The sequence below is a fragment of the Battus philenor genome, unplaced genomic scaffold (genome assembly GCF_028537555.1).
Source record: "Battus philenor isolate CCGP_79_NKW_IND1 unplaced genomic scaffold, ilBatPhil1.0.hap1 SCAF_14, whole genome shotgun sequence".
Classification (NCBI taxonomy): Eukaryota; Metazoa; Arthropoda; class Insecta; order Lepidoptera; family Papilionidae; genus Battus; species Battus philenor.
Window position 1 is genome coordinate 10,179,388 of NW_027181676.1, and position 21,478 is coordinate 10,200,865.

A 21,478-nucleotide genomic window follows, 5' to 3' on the forward strand; every position below is an offset into this window, starting at 1 on the left:
AAGTTTGTTTTATTCCTGGTGTTTTACAATATAGGATGATTGGTTGTAAGTACAAAAGCTTTCTAATATTTAAATCAATGAAGTGGTCGATTTCAGTAGAAAGTGAAAGAGGAATGTAGCAAAAAAAACTATTGTGTTACAAAGCTGAATTTCATCTTTTTTTTAATAGATTTTGACAGTACGAAGTCTGTTGGACAACTTGCTTCAAATAAATATGTGTTGTGTTTATGTCTAAGGCTGATTAATTAATTATTATGTTTTATGATATAAAGTTAGTAAAACGTAAAATTGTCATGTATTTGTATTGTGTACAGGTGGTTATTTATAGTTTTAAAAGTCTTAAGACTTATTTTTGGAATTTCATTTTGTATTAGTCATCGTACGAGTAAGCCACTAAATTCTTGGCATTTCAGAATGCGCAGCCAATCGTGAAAGCATTTGCGTTTTTACCGCGGAGTTCTGTTTCCGAATGAGCGGTCGTGTCACTCACTCAGCCATTTGTAATCGAGAAATTATTGCCGTAACTTCCCTTACGAATAACGTTTTTATTGCATTTGCTGCTGCTGTGTATTTGCCATTTTAAACTAAATATATTCAGGGTATATTTTTACATGTAACACATTTCAATCCATTGTTAAATAATTTTATAAAACCTTCGCCAAACTCGTGACTATTTAGTTAAAGATAAGCTAAGAGTTTTAAACGTAAAACGCGATTATAGACCTGTGATGTTTTGCATAAGAAAGTATAACGTTAGTGATTATGTAAAAACCTACAATTTTATTCACCGTCGATATTTTTTTTCCAGTATAGTACATTAATATAAATTATTTAACTTAAATATTGAATTTATCATTTCATAATTTTATCACAGCAGATAAAAGTAAAATATCTTGTAATTTCGAAGCAGTTAAATTTACTTTTATTTTGTTTTAATACAAAACTATATACATTATCTACCTCGGTAACATTAAGATCTGTTTACTTAATCGTACGTAACTAACGTTGGGCTGACCGGTAGGGATTACCAGTAAGGTATTAAGTCCGCTATTACTGTAAAAAAGAATGAATAAATAATGTTTGCTGATTGTAATAATTCTTATTTATGAACATAATAAATTCAGTACTTATATGGTTTATATACATTTACATTTATCTAAAGCCGTCACAGAACACGGGTTTCCCGTTATAGCCCCTCTCTCGTCCCCTGTCCCTGAGGACTGAAAGCCTTATCATGGCCGAAGCGCTTTATGAGCAACATCTGAAGCTAAGCACATATAAATGGAATCTTCCTTTTCCGCTTTTCCCTTTCTTTATTCAATGATTAAATATATACGAAGTATATGTTTCTAAATAATTTAAACGTGAAGTTGAATTCTGATTAATCCGTTCAAATTATTTTTTTAAAAAAGATATAGTCTTCAACTAATGCTATGTATATGCTACGTATGTATATATTTATTAGTTAGTGTTTAATAAAGCAAGAAGCTTAACTGAAATAATTTTCGTGCTGTTAAATGCTATAAACATATAATTTGAAAATTCTTTATGAAAATTAGGTATATATTAGTACACAAAATTACATACAAACTTTAGAGTGTGAAAATTAAAATTTCAAGCAAAAATAAAAACAAAAAACGAAAATAATGCTTAGTTTTACACATATCTAATATCCGTGAGAACTGTCTATTTGGCCTGGCCACTTCTATATCATTTGCTAAGAACAATTCGATTATATTTACTGATATTCTATTTTATAATATGCCTATTATGAGTCAAATCAACACTATGTTGGAATTAGGTCTTCAAAGAGTCCAAACTGTACAAGGTCGCCTGCATTTAGATTACAGTACGCTTTGGCCGTTACCCAGAAGCCATTGGATATTCTAATGGGTGACTTGATTTCTTTAAATATTATATTCGTCAATTTATAAATCATATATGTTTAAGTTTAAGACGCTTAAGATGGTTGGTATACATTCAATGCAGGTTGCTTTTTACCGGTCTTGTTGGACGACGTTGGCTGACGTCCGATGCTGAAATTATGACAAGTTGAACTATATTTTGAATGATTCCTTTAAACTTTCACTAATAATTTATAAACTCTTTCACATTTTTTGTATCTGTTGTTTACACTTATTTTGAACTGTGACAGCGTTGAATAACTATAAACATCTTTATGGTTATCACATCGTTGTCGGAGACAATTTGATATTCATAAGCAATTTATCTGTATATTCACAGTCGGCTGATAGCCGTCGCATCGTCTTATTTTAATTCAATATTTATAATTGTGCCTTTCTTGGTTTAGTATGAAATTGATTTTTTTTTTATCTGTGGCAATTATGTTATTTATGTAAATAAAAAACATTCGTCTTCTACTTTTGATTCGCAAATGGATCAAGTTATCCGGTTGTCTTAACACCCAATTCATATAGACATATAAATGCAACATGTAAATAAATTTCTTGAATCAAATAATTATTTTGTACACTGTTAGGGCACTTTGTTTTATTTTTGTAAAGAACCGAACTCGACTACGATCTCGTTATCTTGCAATCTGTTTTCAGTCCCAAGGCCGTGCCAGAACCGAGATAAAGTGTAATTTTTCATTTGCGAAGACACATCTTGAGCAATGTTTCCAGTGTAAATTCATTTGAAAAGTGACTGTTCATATCGTGTATTAGATTTATTGTATATTACATATGCTGTGAGTTTCAAAGTTAGATGTGTAATAACTGATCTGTCTCTGTCTAAATTAAACGAATAGTTAGTAGCTGAAGCGGATTCGTCAGGTAACCGGTAAACTTAATATTTTACTAATAAAGAAATTAACAATATATTACTCAACATAATTTTTTTTGTTAAATCTAAATTAATGTTACGTATAGCAGGCAAATGTGAAGTTCGTTTTGAAACAAGATCGTACTGCTTCCGGAGACATCAATTGGTAAAATTGTTTTCGTCCTTTGTATAGTAGATTGAATATATCGATCTTTGTTCTATAGGAGCAGTTAAAATAAAGTTACTTAAATATTAATGAATACTTAGTCTGGTCATAAGTTCAATCGAATGCATTTAAAATACTGTACGTTTATTGTATAACTTCTATATCCAATATTTTAATGTCATCTTTAATTAAAGTAGTAATTTGTTTTCATTTTAAAAATAAAGCAGACGCTATAATATGGCAGAATCAAGTTTACACCGCAGGGGTCACACTTTTGAAAAAAAACTTACATCTTTGTAACTAACATAGAAGGTTATTCAGTAGTTACAGTCGGATTTAGTTACAAAGGATTTTGACTGTAGAAATACCGCACTAGGCTTTTTATTTAATTTTAAATTTTTTAAGTGCTGTTTAGTTTTGTGAGAAGAATTTTTGGTAAAACGAGTAACTTTTTTACCAATAAATTTTATGTTATATTTTACTTCTAACATGTCATGTAATTAGTAAAAAAAGGTACGTACCTTTTTTTACTTAAAATTCTATTTAAATTTTTTTTTTTCAATTCAATGGTTATAACTATTCTCGTTATGTTAAGATTACAGCGTTTTACAACTTATTATAAAATTCGAGAAAAGATTTAAAAGAAATAATTATAGAAATTGCGAAATTAAAAACTTTTCATACAATAGTATTTGTAATTTGTTCTATTATAAATTTTAATGTGGTAAATTTGAATGCGGTCTTTTATATCCAAGCATTTCTGGTGTAATAGGTTTAATATACGGATTTGTCGCGTTTCTTTCGTTTTTCTTTGATACGTCGGCCCTGCTAACCTATCCACCCACCTCTGTCGTGAATACGTAATGCTGCCCTATTTCCACCAGGAAGCTAGCGGTGCAAAATGGCTGTTCTGCGAAATTCCTTTTTGCATTTCTCGTGCTTTCATTTTTACTTTTTCTTTACCTACTTTACGCGATATCAGACTCTGTGGTTTATAGTGAAAATCACTATATATTGTATTGCGTAAGTCTGTAAATAAAATATATACTGGTCATTTGTGTACAACCATAATAGTTTAACTTGAAAGGCTTTATACTGGAAGATTGGAAATGGGTATAAAAGGTTTAAAAGTGTCAATGTATAGCAAATTTAAACTCATTATTTTATTTATGATATATCCTATCAAAATCTAGAATATTTTGCATTAAAAAAACGAATATTAAATAAAATAATAATAAATTAAAAATGCCTCAAACTGACAGCCACTATTTCTAACACAAACACGAAGTTTTTTAATTTTATATTATATACTTGATTTTGGATAGGATGTACCATACATTAATTGAAAGAAAATGAGATATACATTCACCAGTTTAAATCTTTTACACGTACTTTCAATCATCCTGTAAACTGTCTACCAGGTTAAACCATGATGAATGTACATACATGTTTTTGGGACAGATCGGTTCGAATAATATGAGTAAGTAATTACTAGCTTTCTTGATTTGTTTATCCTTTGACGTTAGTTGTTAACGTTTTAGCTCGATTTTTAATCTATGGTTGCTGTACGTATTCCTAATACACCAATTATAAAAAAATCTTTGTTTAAGACCATATACAACATTTAAATGGAAGCAATAAACGGTGTGGTTGAATAACATATTTATTCGAATATTATTTTAAAGAATAAAATTTAAGATCCTTCCACCCGACAATCTGGCTTCCCCTTACAGGTTTTTCAAGTTTGAATCAGGTTGATAAAAGAAGACTATTTTTTCCTTTTAACAGCCGATAAAAATCATCAATTAATTTAAATAATGTATTCGTTAATGATCTGTGTTTATTTTGTGTATTTTTCATTTGATTGTTTGCGATGAGACTGAATTGTTAATAAATATACAGGTTATTGACTTTTATTATTTTAAATATATGCAAAATTTTAATTATGTTTTAAAAAATAGCTAAATCACTTTGTTTCGTGATTTAATTATTTAAAATATAATAATAAAATTGGCCTCGTCTTTATGAACATGGTCAAGCAAGCTACATTTGAATTTGTTTAAGTACTCATGCTAATTTTGGTTAAAATATCCTTCCCCTTAAAACTTCTCAGAATTAGATGTCGTTATATATGTCCAAAAAGAAGGTTCGACGCCTTTTGGCGGAAGAATAGTCATAACTCTTATAGCGAATGTATAAATGTATGCATGATTAATGTATTAATTTTGCCCTCCTATTAAGTATGTATGTAAAAGTAATAAGATAATTAGTATAGTATTATTGATTTATAAGTATATGTACATATAACATTTGTTAATATTTATTATAAGTAACTTTTAAGTAACATTCATATAACATTCATATGCCTGACTACTAATTATCACAATACCACCAGAGGTGGACTGGTAGAGAATGCCCATAAGGCATTAAGTTCGCCATTACACAAGTGAAAAGGGTAAATAAATAAATAAATGTTCTTAAAAGTCCAAATTGATTTATTACTTTTATGGTATATATAATTTACTCTCCAAGATCCTCTTATAAAAATGTTTAGTATTGTTACAAAACAGGATCATTTTATAATAGTATTTTTAACCTGCTATTATATACAGATAAAAACATATTGTGTTTGGTATTCTTTAAAAAATTTAAACCATTGAGGGTTCGTAAAAAAGGGTGACGAGACGTTGAAGGGAGCCTAATCGATATTGCCGTATTGTTCCCGAAAGCATTCATCTCTCCAGCATTTGCTTACATATAGAGATTGGAATATATATTGGCATATTTATTTTTGTGTAATAGGTACATTAGGACACATGAATGCAATGAAATTTAACTAAAAACTTTATTATTTCTTACAAGTATGCTTTATTAATATAGGTACTAACAGAAACACTTAGAACTAACTACGTTGTAATGGTATTATCTAACTTGCATTGCATTATTTAGCATTACTATATGGACCAAAATTTCATTAAAAGTTGATTTAAAATTTCATAAATTTACTGTCGACTTGTAAATATTTCTTAATGAAAATAATTTAAATTTAAAAAAGTATACTTTGCGTTGATTTTCGAAATATAAATAGTTGGAAGGCGTTAATTACGCTCATAATACATTTCAGAAAGTATATTAACATCAGTACAATTAAAAGATACATCCTTACCAGAGATTTCTATATAAAATTTTCACTAGAGGCGGCATTAATAACAGGGAGCCAAGGTTGTTCGGCGGCCAAGTTGTGCAACTGATCGTGCGACAGGTCTGTTCGTTGCGTTCATTGACCCACTGAACCCCGCTGGAAATGCGCTGAGGCGTGGGCGCTATTTGGAGTTTGGCCGCGATGTCTTACGTGAAATGTAGCCGGCGCAGTTCGTTTTAGGCGGGAAAAGCGATGGGCTGTTTATAATTCCAAGGAACGTTTTGATTGCGCATACATTATATATATTATGTATATCTATTATGACAAACTCAAACGCGTCGTCTATTAAATACGTCTATACTTTATAGAATATTTACGTGTAAATACATAATTATGGAATTAATACTTGATGCCATGATTGGACATAAATTAATGACCCGTGCACCTGATTCATTCATATTTATTAGTTATTAAAACACAGTTTATCTGTTGTAATTAATGACTGTGATTAATCTATGCTTTTAAAGATTGTACCAATCATAATAAAAATACCCTTTCTACTGAGGTATCAATAGATACAAACTTTATATAACATAAACTAATATCTATTAATACTTGTATGTTATATATATAAATAAAATGTTCTATCACAAATAATAAGAGCACACATATAGAATGTGCTGGGAATATGTGTACGTGAACGTTCCAGTCGTTAATCAGGCCGCCGTGGCATCTCACAACCCTTCGCTTTGCAGAGCCAAGCTTCCGTCGTAGGTATAAAATAATGTTTTATAGGTATACCGTAGCGCCCATTTTACGGCCGTCCCTTTTTTCCTCCCGACCGAGATTCGTGGCCCTATTCAGTAGGGTTTATTGTGTGAACGCCACCGACAAACTTTCGATGGAGGCTGACCTATACTCGAAATGAAATACTCCATTTAGCTACAATTATTAAAGTCATTTATAACTTTGTATGGTTACATTTATAATATTATTAAGTATATTCATAATACTATTATGTTAAACATGGCGGATAGTTGTAGATAGTTTAACAAATAGCTTGTAAATATTAACTTTGAAAAAACAATTAATTTACATAAAAAGAAAAAGAAGTTAATAATTATAAGAAACACTAGAAATCAATCTTAGAAAACTACTGAGAGATGCGTCATTTATTTTAAACGGTGTAAGTGTTCGTATAAATGTGTGTTCGTGTACCTCTCCATAAGTAAGAAAAACTAACCATTTTTAACATTTTCATAATTGTGATTATTTTGTATAGTTTTGCCTCATGTTTATGGGTCCCTATTGACATTATGTAGCAATGTTTAGGTGTTCATTCAACCAGTTTTACAGCATGATTATTTTATGATAAACATTTAAAGTCATAGTCCATATGACAATATTGTAAAAACAGTATTAAAACAGATATTATAAAATGCGACTATGAGTTTATTTTACGGTTTTTTACGGTATTGGAAATGAAATGATTTAATCATCATCAACATTTTAGCAAGAACGTTTTCCGCTGAACAAAGAACTACCTCATAAATTTCCAAAATGTTCGGTTAAAAGCGGCCTGTATTTAGTTTTCACCGATTACCTAAATAAGGTTCTACGCTGCGCTTGGTCTTGGTCTTTGCCTATTACGTGTAAAAATATTTAATGTTTTACAAAATAGGTACTTTTAATATCTATCTTATAAGGAATGTAAACAAATGGTGTTCAAAGATAGAACTAAGTTGGTGTAGTTATTCTATAGGAGTGTAAAATTTAACTATTGCGGTTAATATCGCAGAGCCACCAACACAATCACGTTAATGGAGCAACTATAACAGTTACGCAAGCTTGTCGTGGTCGCCCTTAGTTACGAAACGCTTTTAACATTTGGTCTTATTAAGTTTCGCTCATTCGGACCTTTGTAGGCGTTCTATGATTACGTTGCGCTTTCACTTCGCGCTCTCTCTATTTAATTAAACATCAACTTGGTCAAATAGTTACGATCACTTGCTCAATAGAATATTTCTATCTACTTTCTCAACTTAGGTAAAACTTAAACCGGTTCCACTATAAAAAGAAATAATAATCCAGCCGTAGAAAATTAAGTAAGGAGAATATTAGATAACAGAGGTTCCCAATTTTTCTAACAATTTGTCTTAATTTAACAGTATGTCATTACACCAAAGAAACATTTCAAAGACGTCGGTACTATATTTTCCGCACAGTTCTAAAACACATCCGATTGTTGTTTATCTGCTGTAGTAATCTTCCTTAAACTTAATTTCTAATAACAATGTAAAGATAAGTTTAAAAATGTTGTAGTTTTTTTGCTCAAAAAGTGAAATACCCTATGTTAAGTAAGTTAAATACCTAAAGAGCAAAAGAAAAATAAATCTCATCAGTGACATTAAGTTTTAGTATTCACTGATTTACAAAAGGTATAATGTAAGTGATTCGATTGCCTTTTATTCAGAATCATTTTTAAGGTGTGAAAGCTTTAAAGAGGACAATGTATAGCTCATTTGTTAGCAAAAAGCTCTAAAGCACTATTTTCTTTTTTATCAATATATTTAAAGTGATTTCTATAATGTATTGCATTATTTTCTTTCTATCTTTGAAATACGACAGGCTGAAAACTTACAACAGTATAAAATCTTTAGGGACAGATAGTAAACACTAATTAATTTTATTATGTATTAATTTGAATTTTGAAGTCGTGTATTTTATTATATACTCATTATGTTGTTTATTATTTCGAAAATTTTTGGTTTTTGGATAGGGTGTATCACTGGTTAAGTGACAAGAAATGAGATATAATATATTCACCCTTTTAAACCCTTTCCACCTATAATCAATCACCCTGTACAGCCAAATCGATGCACACTAAGTAGTATTAACATAACAAATAAAGGTTTGTCTTAATAATTATTTTAAGTATGAGGATGACGTTACTGTTTACGTAAATAAATCTCCTGAGTAATGTAGACAGCAGAACGTATTTTTCGTTAATTAATAACGTATGTGATGATGCAGTTGGTACTTTCCGCGTTTGGCCCAGTTGCACAACCTTGACTATGTACATACTGTTTATATTAATAGAGCGAGTTTCCCGCGTTCTGGCGGAGAAGTATGCTGAATGTATCAAACAGATACACCCACATCATACCAGTTATTCTATATATACCTAATCCGTTTCTAAATTAGATGAATGGTTAAAGAATATGTTTTTTTTTTTTAAAATCTGGTTATTATCAAAAAATAGTTTCGACAGTAGAACCAGGCTATATCACCTGCTAAGCAGTGTCGTGTTGTAATGTGCACGGAAGTGCTACACACCGTCCGAGTTATGTGGTCGGTGAGAGGGTGGAGGCTCGATTGACAAGATTCACACAAGATATGTGAGAATAGACGACTTGACGTCTGACTTCTTCGTCATGCCGGTCATTTCACATTTGTTTATCTTATGAGATATACCTTTGTATGTACCAACATAGTAATCACAAGTGTGATGTTGCGAACGATATTATAAAGGTAACACTAAAAGTTTTTAGTATATCAAATTATGAGAAGCAGTGTTTGTATTAATTTCTACGTGTAATTTTTTTCACGACGTTTTCGACGTCTTGAAGCCATATTCCACGATTTTTTTTTAATTTTTGGCAACTAATGAAAGTCGTATGGTACAAGGTTGAGTCGTAGAGTAATAATAATAAATTAACCGTCAAGTGAACGCCCCATTCATCACGCCAGAAACACCAGATTGTAAACGTTCCTTATTCCGAATTTTAAAATTATTTTGTATCAGCCGCTTTGCTAATTACACGTTGGCTCATCAGTAAAATGTTAACAAAAGAATACGTAGCGGTGCATTTTTACCATTGTTTTGGGAAGGCTTATTTTCAGGACTATATGCCGTTTATTCTAAAAGAGATTCCCTGCAATGGTTTTTGAGAGTAAATATTATTTAAATATTTTTCAAAATTAAGAATAAAATCAAAGGGATGGAATTTTACATTTTGTTTCCGTAATTACCATCAGTTTAGAAAGTTATTTTCTACTTACGCATGTACTATTTTACTTGTACAGTAATAATAATAACATGGGTGACATACGATCAAAAAAAGGCTTTGTGCTTGAAATTTCAAGTAAATCGTATCTGAAATTGAACTAGCGAAAAATAAAATGCTCTTCATCATTGTATTCTTCAATTTTGCGGAAACATGAACCGTCGTAAATAGAACATACGAAAAATGTTCCCTATGAAAACACCATATCCAATCAATTGCCGTTATCAATGGATAAAACATTTCCCTTATCACGCACAAACAAGCCATGTGTAAACGGCGCCTGTAGTAGTAACTTTACGTTAGATGTAATTATGGCTGCAGATAGTATGACAAGGTCGTGCGTGGCAGTAGGGCTTCGAATGAAACTAGGCCACGAAAACTGCTACAAAGTGCTCTTGGATGTTTCATGAGACTATATAACGTAAAGATCTTCGTGTATATTTGCTTTTACAAAGGGTAAATAAGTCCCCCATTTCGTAATATGTGTAAAAAGTGTAAATAAACAAGTACGTTATCATCTATTTAGATTTATTGCAGAGTAGGAAATATATAACAGATTATTTTTAGTAACCTCCATAAATCAATTAATATAGGTATTAAATTCGTCTGAGTAATTGGTTTTTAAGAATTTTTCAATACATTGCTAGTAAGATAAAGGCTGCAAATGCACTTGGTTTCCAGTTATTTCGGTGTTTTGTTGCATGTTTATTTTATCGACAAAATACTATTTTTATCAGGAATCAACACAAAATGCTTATATTTTTAAATAAGTGAAATATTTTGACCCATTATTTACCTTTAAATATATGAAAAGAGGTGATAAATATTTCTTTTTAAAATCACAGGAACAATTTATATTTACCTATTATCTTAACGTCTACGGCGGTAGATGTTAAGATAATAAGTAAATACAGATTTTGTTACAGTGGGTAGACGCGATGGTCGGATCAGTAGGTGATATATGATACTAATTATAATTATGAAATTATCGTTGCACGGAACAATCCACTGATTTTATGACTACATTATATATATAACATATATAAGCTATGTGTGTTTCTAACAAGTATGTAAAAATAAAAACAAATAGATTACAATGAAGTTTATAACGGATACCTCTACCTATTTTTTCCCTGGTGTCTGATTCTCGAATACAAACAAATATTTATTACTAGTGCTGTAAAAGATAAAAGTAGTACCTTTTTAAAAAAAAGTTAATTTTAATGTGTGCCCTAATTCAAATTTCCATTTTTTATTAGACATTAAGTCAGCGTCAAGCTAAAATGCCATGTGATGTTATGTCGCCATGTAGCCTGTTCACTTTGCTTGTTTATCGCATTTGGAAACACTGCCGCTGGCAAACTATCTCAACCTTTTGCAATACGCATTATAAATGTCGAAACGATATGCAATTCCTCTGTTTCTAACGTACTAAATGTCTATAAGTATAGTTCGCTGTATGTTCTGGCATCACTATCGAAATGGGCGTTCTGTTTAGAAAATAATCATCATAAACCTTGATACATTCTCTGCTTCTAAATGTTGATAAACTATGAAATTCCAAAGCGATGAGTTGGTTCTTCGTTGTCACTTTTATTAGAGAGATTATCAAGAAAACAATATTTATTCATTTATTTGATAAAATAAATGTATTATTTTATCAAAAAAATAAAATTATAAGTAAGTATCATTGATCCTAAATATTTCATACATTACTACGGTCAGGTTTGAAATATTGATACTATAGAGAAGAATCTGACAAGAAACTTACTACTTACTTCTTTAACGTTAACTTGACAATTTTTCCAGTTATAAATCTTCTTTTTGTCATTTGAAAATCAGCATGAATCCAATCCCAGGCATGTTATGTTATTTCCTATATAACCATTAATATAATAGTATGCATTATTAATCAATGTCGCTGTAACAAATATCTTCAGGGATTTTATTTTAATAGCTTTGGTTAACAACTAATTATAGATTAATTTCATTTGTTTATATTTTAATAGTCCAATTGTTTATCAAGCATAACAATACTATTAATGAAACACTGTGTCATTGTTGTACATAAAACAATAGGTTACGTCTGCACATATTTAAATATAGACGAAAGCAAAGAAGGCGGAGCAGAGTTGTGTGCAGACTGAAGTGCTCCCTGCTCCTCTTGACCCACAAAGCAGAAAGTTCAGTCGTCAATTATACAGCTATTGTAGTGAAAGGTGCACGTGTTGGTTGTTTTATATTTGTTCGTCGAGCGCCGATGGCGAAGTTTCTGCATGCATTTCAATTTTGTTATTTGAACCAGTCACCGTTATTATCATCATGATTTCATCTGTAGAATGTCCACTGCCGGATATTGGCATCTCCCATAGTTTCCATTCCAAAACAACGTAAACGATCAGCATCGATCGTATTTCAACGACTTTTATAACTGTGCGCTATGTGGCCTGCTCACTATTTGTAGTAGCAATATGTTGAGCTATGTTAGTTACTTTTGTTTGTCAACAAATCACCTCATTTCTGATTCGTTATCGTAGAGAAATCGCAAACATAACCTCCTCCGTGGCTTGTTGAAAGATTGCGAATGAGCCCCAGATAAAATATAGATGTTGAATTACTAGGGTATAAAAATAATAGCTTAATTTAAATTAAATTCATTCCGTACATAGAATGAATTTAAATACTTTTAAATAACTTATATACTTCAAAAAAAAATACATTTGCTCCGGTCAAACACAATGTCAAATGACGTGCAATAGATAGGTATTTTAAAAGCAACTACATCTATCGTACGTAGTACATACACTATTGTCACAACATACGCATAGTATAATAGAGATAAGACTCGGGTCATTAAGCCGTGGGCTGTGTATAATTACAACGTAAATACTTGCAATAATATAATTGAAAATAAAATTGATACTTTCGAATAGAAACTGTTTTTTTTTATTTGTTTGAAACTATATGTCTAATATTTAGTTACTGAGCTCTCGGATACGTTGATAGTTTATACAAAAAATGTTAAAATTATTTCTTATGCATTTTCCTTTGAATTTAAAGTATATAAAGTATGTGCTTCTATAGAGAACGTAGATTAACTTTGATCCGACTTTGAAAACAAACTCAGAGGTTACTTATCCGTGAGGTCACGGCATCAGATTCTTGTTACATACAGTTACTTTTTTCGTTTTAAAATAAAATGAATCGATTAATTTAGCGAAATAACAAACTTGTATACGTGCTTATTTCTTATAGATCACCTAATTTTGTTACAGTGCGCGTAATTTGCATTGTCAATATAATGTTTTTATCTATTTATTTTTGATTTACTTGGCGTTTTGGTACATTTTTACACTAAATTCTGAAATAATAAAACTACGAAAAACATCATGTCCTTTCCATCTTCGCCTGTTTTTATATAATAACGTTGGATTATTACTTGCTGCTTTTCTATAACTTATTTAAGCAGCATAGTTTCAATTTGCTTATCTGCAAAAAAAAAATTACATAACAAATAAACAAAATAGACAATGCGAACGATACACAATCTTTATCCTTCAAACGTTTCCAACGTAAAAAGTTGTTTTGTTATTATTGTTGTCTCTTTTTAAAGCCTTGCATCTCTGTTGAACACTTTAGGCGCGAGAATTTAGCAGTTTCAATAAGAGTTTTGCAGTAAAATAGAAAAGCTAACGTTAGTGCTGCCATCTTGTAGTTACATTTTAAGTACGAATATGTACTTCATGTTCGTAATTGTACACTACTTATTAATAGATGGCGTGTCAAACAAATTATATTTTAATGAATTATTTTTTCAGGTGTTGGTGGAATATGACGGCGTAGATTGGCAGCGCCGAGAATGGGTGGCAGTCCACTCGCGTCGCACTTTTCGCGTATTTTTGGTCGAACGGACTTTAGTGTGGGCCCCTAGAAAGTATGAAAACGAAGAAGTCAAATGGCCTGCTCTGGTGAGTTTGAATATCTTATCTATTGTGTTAAAATCATGCTGCCCAGGAGTTGCAAAATTGTTTTAACAAAAATGAAATCATCGAAGACCATAGCTTCGCTAATGTTATATATTAATATTAAAATACAGTGCAACTTATTGCTTTTTTGTAGATATAGTGTAAATATCAATGGGCTGTAGGTATCCCATTAAAATATTTAATCGCAGCAGATGAATTATCTATTGTTGGTACAATAAGTTTTTATTTGTTGTGCTAGTTTTCATTAAATACTCTAGATGGCGCTTAAGGCAATTACATGAATTTATTTATTGTCATGTTTAAATTGCCTTTTTTACAACTATAAAATTTTTAAGTCAACTAATAAAAACTCGTGACTACAAATAATAATAAAACTTATGGCTGAAAATCTTTACAATATTCCTTAATTCGATTGTTCTGTGCGCCATCTAGTAATTATCTTTTTAAACAATGCAGAGGATTTTTAGGGAGAGTATGAAATATCCGATAGATGGCGACTAACGTGTTGGTTGTGTTATAGATTTGCAATTGAATTTAATTTGATGATGCTAATAAGGTAATTAATATTCTGTCAATGACGGCGATAACTTCCCATTAACTATTAAAATCATCTATCAGATTTTCAAATATCGAGGTAAAATCATAAGAGAAAAATGCGAACGAGTGTCGATTTACCTAGACAACTAATCCGCACACAAATATAAGTGGCGTTGTCATCCGAAAAGCTGATTTAGAATTATTTGCTGACCATTTTAGTGAATCTTATCTATTTATTTAGCTGAAGGAAAACTGATAATTTTGTGCTTTTGTAAAAAATTTACCAGATTTATCTTAAAAACTGTTATGAACTAAAGTACATGCTAATATTGTATGTATGACATTTGAATCTCTTTTGATTTTTTTTAAATTGTTAAAGTCACTCCCGGGTGAATTTGTTTAAAAGAATTGCTGCAACGAAGGCATCTTGGCAAGGGAAATATCTATGCCGGCGTACCTATACAAAGCGTTTTAATAGTGTTTTGATTTATCAAAAGACGAATAATGTTTTCTAATAAGACGGTCGTATCTCATGTTTTGCTACCGGAGTTTTCATAAAGGTTAAAATAATTTGTCCTAAAAAATATTCATGCCTTGCATTACCTTTGGCGGACAAAAATTATTCACGAAAACTTCTAGTATTTACTAAAAATCGATGATTACATTGATATATACTCTCTCAATAGAGACATAATAACAATAATCTCAGTACTATAATAAATAGTATAGTTTTAATAGTTATTAGATCATACTTTATTAACTCAATGTATTGCCAGCCTAATAACTCTATGGTACTACTGTGCCACACACTTCATAACCCTCGTTGAACTATCTCCGCGAAACTAACACCCGCCTTTTGTAAGCGACAGTAGTAGCAGAAAAAACTACCATCTTTTCCAGGATTAGTCGAATTCAATAATCACTTGCTAAATTTACACACATTATATTATTGATTGTCTTCATATAATTATTTCTAGAGCTTGCTGCTGTATGGTTACTAATAAAATTATTTTATCCTAATATAGCTGTAATTTAGAAATCCATCTCCAGTAGCGAAAATATTTTTAGCTCCGTGGTACGGGAGAAATATCTAGAATAGATTTGTATTTATAGCACAGCCAAACACACCAACGCGACTACGATTTAATCCCTTCGATCATGTGTCGCTGTAACCTCTATTAGATGTAAATTTCTTACATTTTTAAACGCGAGTCACGTTTCTGTTTATCATAATAGCATAGGCGATCCATTCGATTGGTTATTGATGTTAGTAGCGTGTTCTAATTTATGATAATTTATATTAGAGATGCTTATATAATTAGAATATAGATTAGAAAAAAGAAATATGTTCGCTTACGATGAGCCTAATAAGAAAGCTCAAGGTCACCCAAAGAGCAATGTTCGGAGTTTCGCTCCGAGATCGAATCAGAAATGTCCGTAGAAGAATCTAAGTTTCATACTAATCTCTCATGCAACCGTTGGCCGTTGGAGTAAAAAGGAGGAAAAAGAAATTGGAGTTGGAGGAAAAAGTAAAATAAATAGAGATGATGACATTATGGAGAAGATATCGAAACTAAAACTAATTTTTTGTTGTTGGTAGCTCTCTTCAGCTTCATGGATCATACTCTATAAGAATAACTACAATTTACAATACAACATTTATTTCAAACTACCGATCATTAAATATTATCGTTGTGTATGGAGGTAAAACAAATAAATAACCTTCATAAAATTATATTATAAGTTTGTCTAATATTTATTTTTATCAGACAAATTTGTCGCGTCAGTACTTCAGAAATATTTATGGGGCCACCCTTTGTTATCGTTATTTACACAATTATTCACTAATAAAGTATTATTACAACATTAATAAGTTATTAATAATAGATTCTAAATATAAACTAAATTATGATCTCAATGTTTTGTTTTTGAACAGGCGTAGAATAGGATAACAGATTTATTTAACCAAAAAACTTTAAGTAACGAGTCAATACGAAATTAATTTTGTACAAACAATTTCATTGAAGTATTGTAATAAATATGATTACATCCTTTTAGTCAATAATTTATGTATATTTATGTATCTTAAATTTATACGAGAATTTCGAATACACAATTCGCAATGTATAATTAATTACTTACGTAACTCTTTTACAGAATCAATCTTACGATTCATTTATGTTTACGTATTCCTGCGTACCATTTGGAATTGCCAATGCGAACCTATATGTGTGCGTCAGATTGTCTTGCCTCGAGAAGGTGACTTTATAGGTGTTATTCAACCTACGTCTCCAGCTGCATACTGATGAGGCAATGATGAATGCCGCTCGTAGACTTGTTCGGACGATTTGCGGACTGCACTGTCACTGGTTAGACTTATCAAACTTTCCTGTTTATACATGTGTTGGAACATAGTGTTGGCTATTTACTGTCGCGAAAAATATTATTTCAATATGATATTTCAATAATGCCATGTACATTCGAATTTTGCAACGCGGGGAAACTAAGTAAAAATATAAGAAAAAGTTCACAAAAACAGAACACACCGATCGCAACTTAGCGCTAATGTAATTCTTAACTATACAATTAGTTATCTTATAAGAATAATAAATTTACCTAAAAAAATTTTTGTCTAATTCTGTTAAAAATGTTCGTTAAATAGATTATCTTTTATTGAGCGCACATCTGATTATTATGCTACTGAAATGTAAAAAAAGTTGTAACTACTATATAATAGATGGCGCAAGTAAATAGATTCGTTAGAAATTATTTTAGAGGTTATTAAAGACGTAGACAGACAGGATCGCAAATAACAGGTGAATTGTAGTCAGTGCCAGCTTTTTTCTTTTCAGCCAATAGAAGCCCACTGCAAGGCCCCTATGCTCATCAATTGCTCGAGCCATATACCCCGCTTACTGCCATTTCAGACGAGCAATTCTTCGAGGTGTATCGGTGACCTTGTTTCATCCGCGAATCTTCTCATTTCAGCTTATATTCAGACAAATATAAGAGTTTTAACTATGCCTAGGGATTTCTCTACGAATCAGGAATGAGGAGATGAATTAAAGCAACTGAACTAATTCAGCGGATTGGGAAGTTGAAGTAGCAGTGGATAGGCTTTTTGAACAGAATAGATGGCCACCAAGGCCTTAAGTTTCTCGAGTAGAGACCACGGATCAGCAAGCGCGGCGTAAGACTTCCGACAAGATGGTTTGATGATCTTGTGTAGGTCGTCTGTCTCGCACCGGTCCTACTGGAAACTTATGCGAGAGGCCTTTGTCCAACTGTGGACTTCCTACGGCTGACATAATGATGATGATGATAAACTACATATTCTATGTACTAGTTTCGAGACGCGTATTAACAAAGGTCTTATATGAGGTAATCCACAAAAAAAAAACTTTGAATTGCATATTACATTATGTTATAAATTCATTTTTAAATAACCTTTGCATAAATTTACAGACAAAGCGAGGTTCGTGGATAAAAATGAATTCATTAGAATGCGCGAGAATTTAACGTGTGCGAGCAAATTACGTATTCACTTAAGTTTATTGTAATAATACTCGTTGAAGAGTCATTATAATTAAGCGGCGTTCCCACGCGCCGGTAAAAGTTGCTCAATTTTGTAAATAACCAAGTTTGATTCCGCGGCGCGGTCGTGAACAATGAATATTTGTACCGCGTATCCATTATTGAACTTCGTCTTTATGATCTGCCTCCACATGCTACGGATAGTTATCAGTGTTTATAAACGACTGACGATACTATCAATAAGATTACGCTAATTATTACATGCGTCATAAAACAACAATTAAATCCTGAAGTCATATATCTTGTCAAAGTAGCTCATGTGACACGTTCAATATGTCTATTTTTGTATTAGAAGATTAGCGTGTAATTTTCTGTTCCCTTATAATTCGTATGTCCCTGCACTATCGAATCTGATAATAACTAATTTACATGATGACCATTGAAGTTGTTTTTTACATAACATAACAAATACAAATACTCTCTGTTCCCCTGCCATTTCGCATCGCCCGCATTGCTTTTTGCGGATGTAATTTCTTATAACTCATTCTTGGTATTTCTTGACAGACTTAAAAAGTATTTTGGTCAAGTTTTATACATACAAGGGCTTTAGGCAAGTCTGGACATAAATAATTTGTTTTAATTAACGCTCCCTCAACCTATAGGAGGAAAGAATTTCGTAAAATCCGTTCTTTGCTCACCGCTATTGGATGAAAAAATATTTACAACTAATTTCCAGTCTCTAAACCTTATAATTCCAGAGATACTGTGATGAATCATTACATAGGTAGAAATGGCTCAAAATATTATTTAGATCAATAGTGAACTCGGCAACAGTCAATTTTAAGAATCAAAGTCAATCAATATAATACTTCATATATTGATAATATTTACTATAATTATTAGAATAATCCCGCATCTACAAGAAAGGTAATTGTTTTGATATACGTATATTAAAAAAATTTAAAACCTTTTATTTCTGACGTTGGTATATTAATCTCATTGTCTAAAAAGAGGCGAAATAACAACGAACCCAAAGAACCGTAAAACGGTTAACGAAACTTTAAAAGCAATTTTACTTGTGCCTGTGTGGTGAAGCAGTAACTTTTAAAGTTGAAATAACTTCTACGACTTATTTAGAATTATATTTCAATTCTTCTTTTCAGCTGATAGAAACCCTTTGTAAGGCAGGTGTTCCGCCAAAGATTGTCATGATGACCGATGTTGCGTTACCCCTGCATCTAGCGACTTCCAGCAACCTTAATTATGTCGTCAGTCCATCTAGTGGGGAGCTAACCCACGCCGCGTGTACCGCCTAATAACCTATCGACCCGCAACGACCATCGCTTGTACGAGCTATGTTCTTCTCCGCCCACTGACACTTGAGACGAGCAAGGTCTTCAAGCTACTTCATGACTTTGGTTCTTCTGCGGATATCATCATTTCTGGTTAGATCTCGTAGCGAAATTTCATGTTTAGCCCTATTCATATGTATTGCTTTCTGGGTGATCTTGAGCCATTGTGAGACTCATCGTAAGCGACTATGTCATGGATCCGTACGTCATCGTTGGCCAAAAACAATCGTTTATTAGCATTAAATATACCAAAGCATTAAACCATTGATACGTTTACTTCAAACACTTTACTCGCAATGACTAACATTGTTTCATGAGATTAATTCAATTTATTTACTGAGTATACGCAATCTGACCTTCAAATATTTTAATTCTAAAAAATAAATTAATTTTAAAGATAATATACAATATTACTGTAGTTGCAATTATGATTTAATTTTGCTTTAAAGACAATTATTAACTTTCTAACTTTATGTTGCAGACCTTCACGTCGCTGTCATCCGACGCGACTCTCCAGGCCGATGGTCAACCCGTCGAGTTTCTCCACGACCGAACGCTTCAATTTCTGGACTATGCAAATTTGCAACCATATCATGTTAGTATTCATATTTCCACAAAAATAATTAGTAAATTTGCCTTTTGGTTGATATCGCCATTATTAATTTTTAAAAACTCCAAGAACGTTTTGCTTTCTCTAAGACTCAGAGACCAACACGTCAAAATGGCTTACCATTGGCAAATAAGTCTTCATTTGATTGATGATGAGATTGTGTTCGAAGTACTCCGATTTGATTTATATATATACAATGCGCGCATTTTGACTTAAATAAGCCACTCGGCTTTTAGAATCTAGAATCAACGCATTTGGAATACAGTCTTAGAGAATTTGCTCAGTTTAACAATAGTTTTAAAATAACCTTTTTTAAAACTGTCATATTATTAAAGATATATTTTTAGTATTGTTTGTAATGTAGTGAAAAAGATAAGATTTATTGATTATTATATATTTGCCCTTGAGGTTATTTTGTAGTAGTCTTGCTACTCAGGGACAGGTGGCGCTATTAGATGCAAGTCTAATATTTCTGTATATAAAGAATAGAATAGAATCTTTTTATTTACTGTAATTAAAAGCTCATAAATAATACACGAAAAATTATTGGCCTTATTACCTATAACTATATATAATTTAAAGTATCTTAACGACGATATCATAATATTTGTGAATCTCGTTTCTAATGAAATTAAATTTGTAGTTAAATTCGTCAAATTAATTATTTTTCTACTTAATTTATATCTTGTCGAAAGTTAGGTAATATTCTTACGTAAGTAAAATTCTTATAATCAGAAACAAACATTACATGCTCGTTGTAATAAACATGTCACTAAATGCCTAACCTACATATTTCTACTTCCACGTCGCGGCTAATTCTAAGACTCTAGACATCCATTTATACTGATGATTCATAATTTAACAACTGCTTCCTCTCTTCGTTCTGGCCGACGCGTTTCAAATGAATAATGTTTTGAATGAAACGGACTATGTAACAAGATACATTTATTTATCGTCTATTGAAAATTAGACTTTTTCGTTTTAATTTCTTCGTTTATAGAGTCGAACTACGACGACGACACCCTAATCAAAAATAAATAATTTCAGAAATAAATAACATAATGATAACATTGTAAGAAAAAGCGTTTTCGAAATTCGAACAACTAAATATTAAAATTAATAATTGTTAATGTCTGTTTCCGTAGACTATATAATACTGGTATTGGCATGTCGTATTCCAATAAAAATATGTATTAACATATTGTGATCACTTTATACAGATTTGATTGATTCAAATTGTTTTACACTTCCTCTAAAGTTTTTTGCTGACTAATTAAACTTTACATTCAGCCCTCTAAAG

The 21,478-nt window shown here is 31.4% G+C and overlaps 1 protein-coding gene across 1 annotated transcript in view; it reads left to right on the forward strand.

Moving 5' to 3' along the window:
* Kdm3 (Lysine demethylase 3) overlaps positions 1 to 21,478 on the forward strand; it is a 165,866-nt gene that overhangs the window by 25,582 nt on the left and 118,806 nt on the right. Inside the window, exons 2-3 of the mRNA XM_068761134.1 lie at positions 13,978 to 14,127; positions 20,050 to 20,163. Coding sequence (XP_068617235.1) covers positions 13,978 to 14,127; positions 20,050 to 20,163 — 264 coding nt within the window. The remainder of the gene's footprint in view (positions 1 to 13,977; positions 14,128 to 20,049; positions 20,164 to 21,478) is intronic.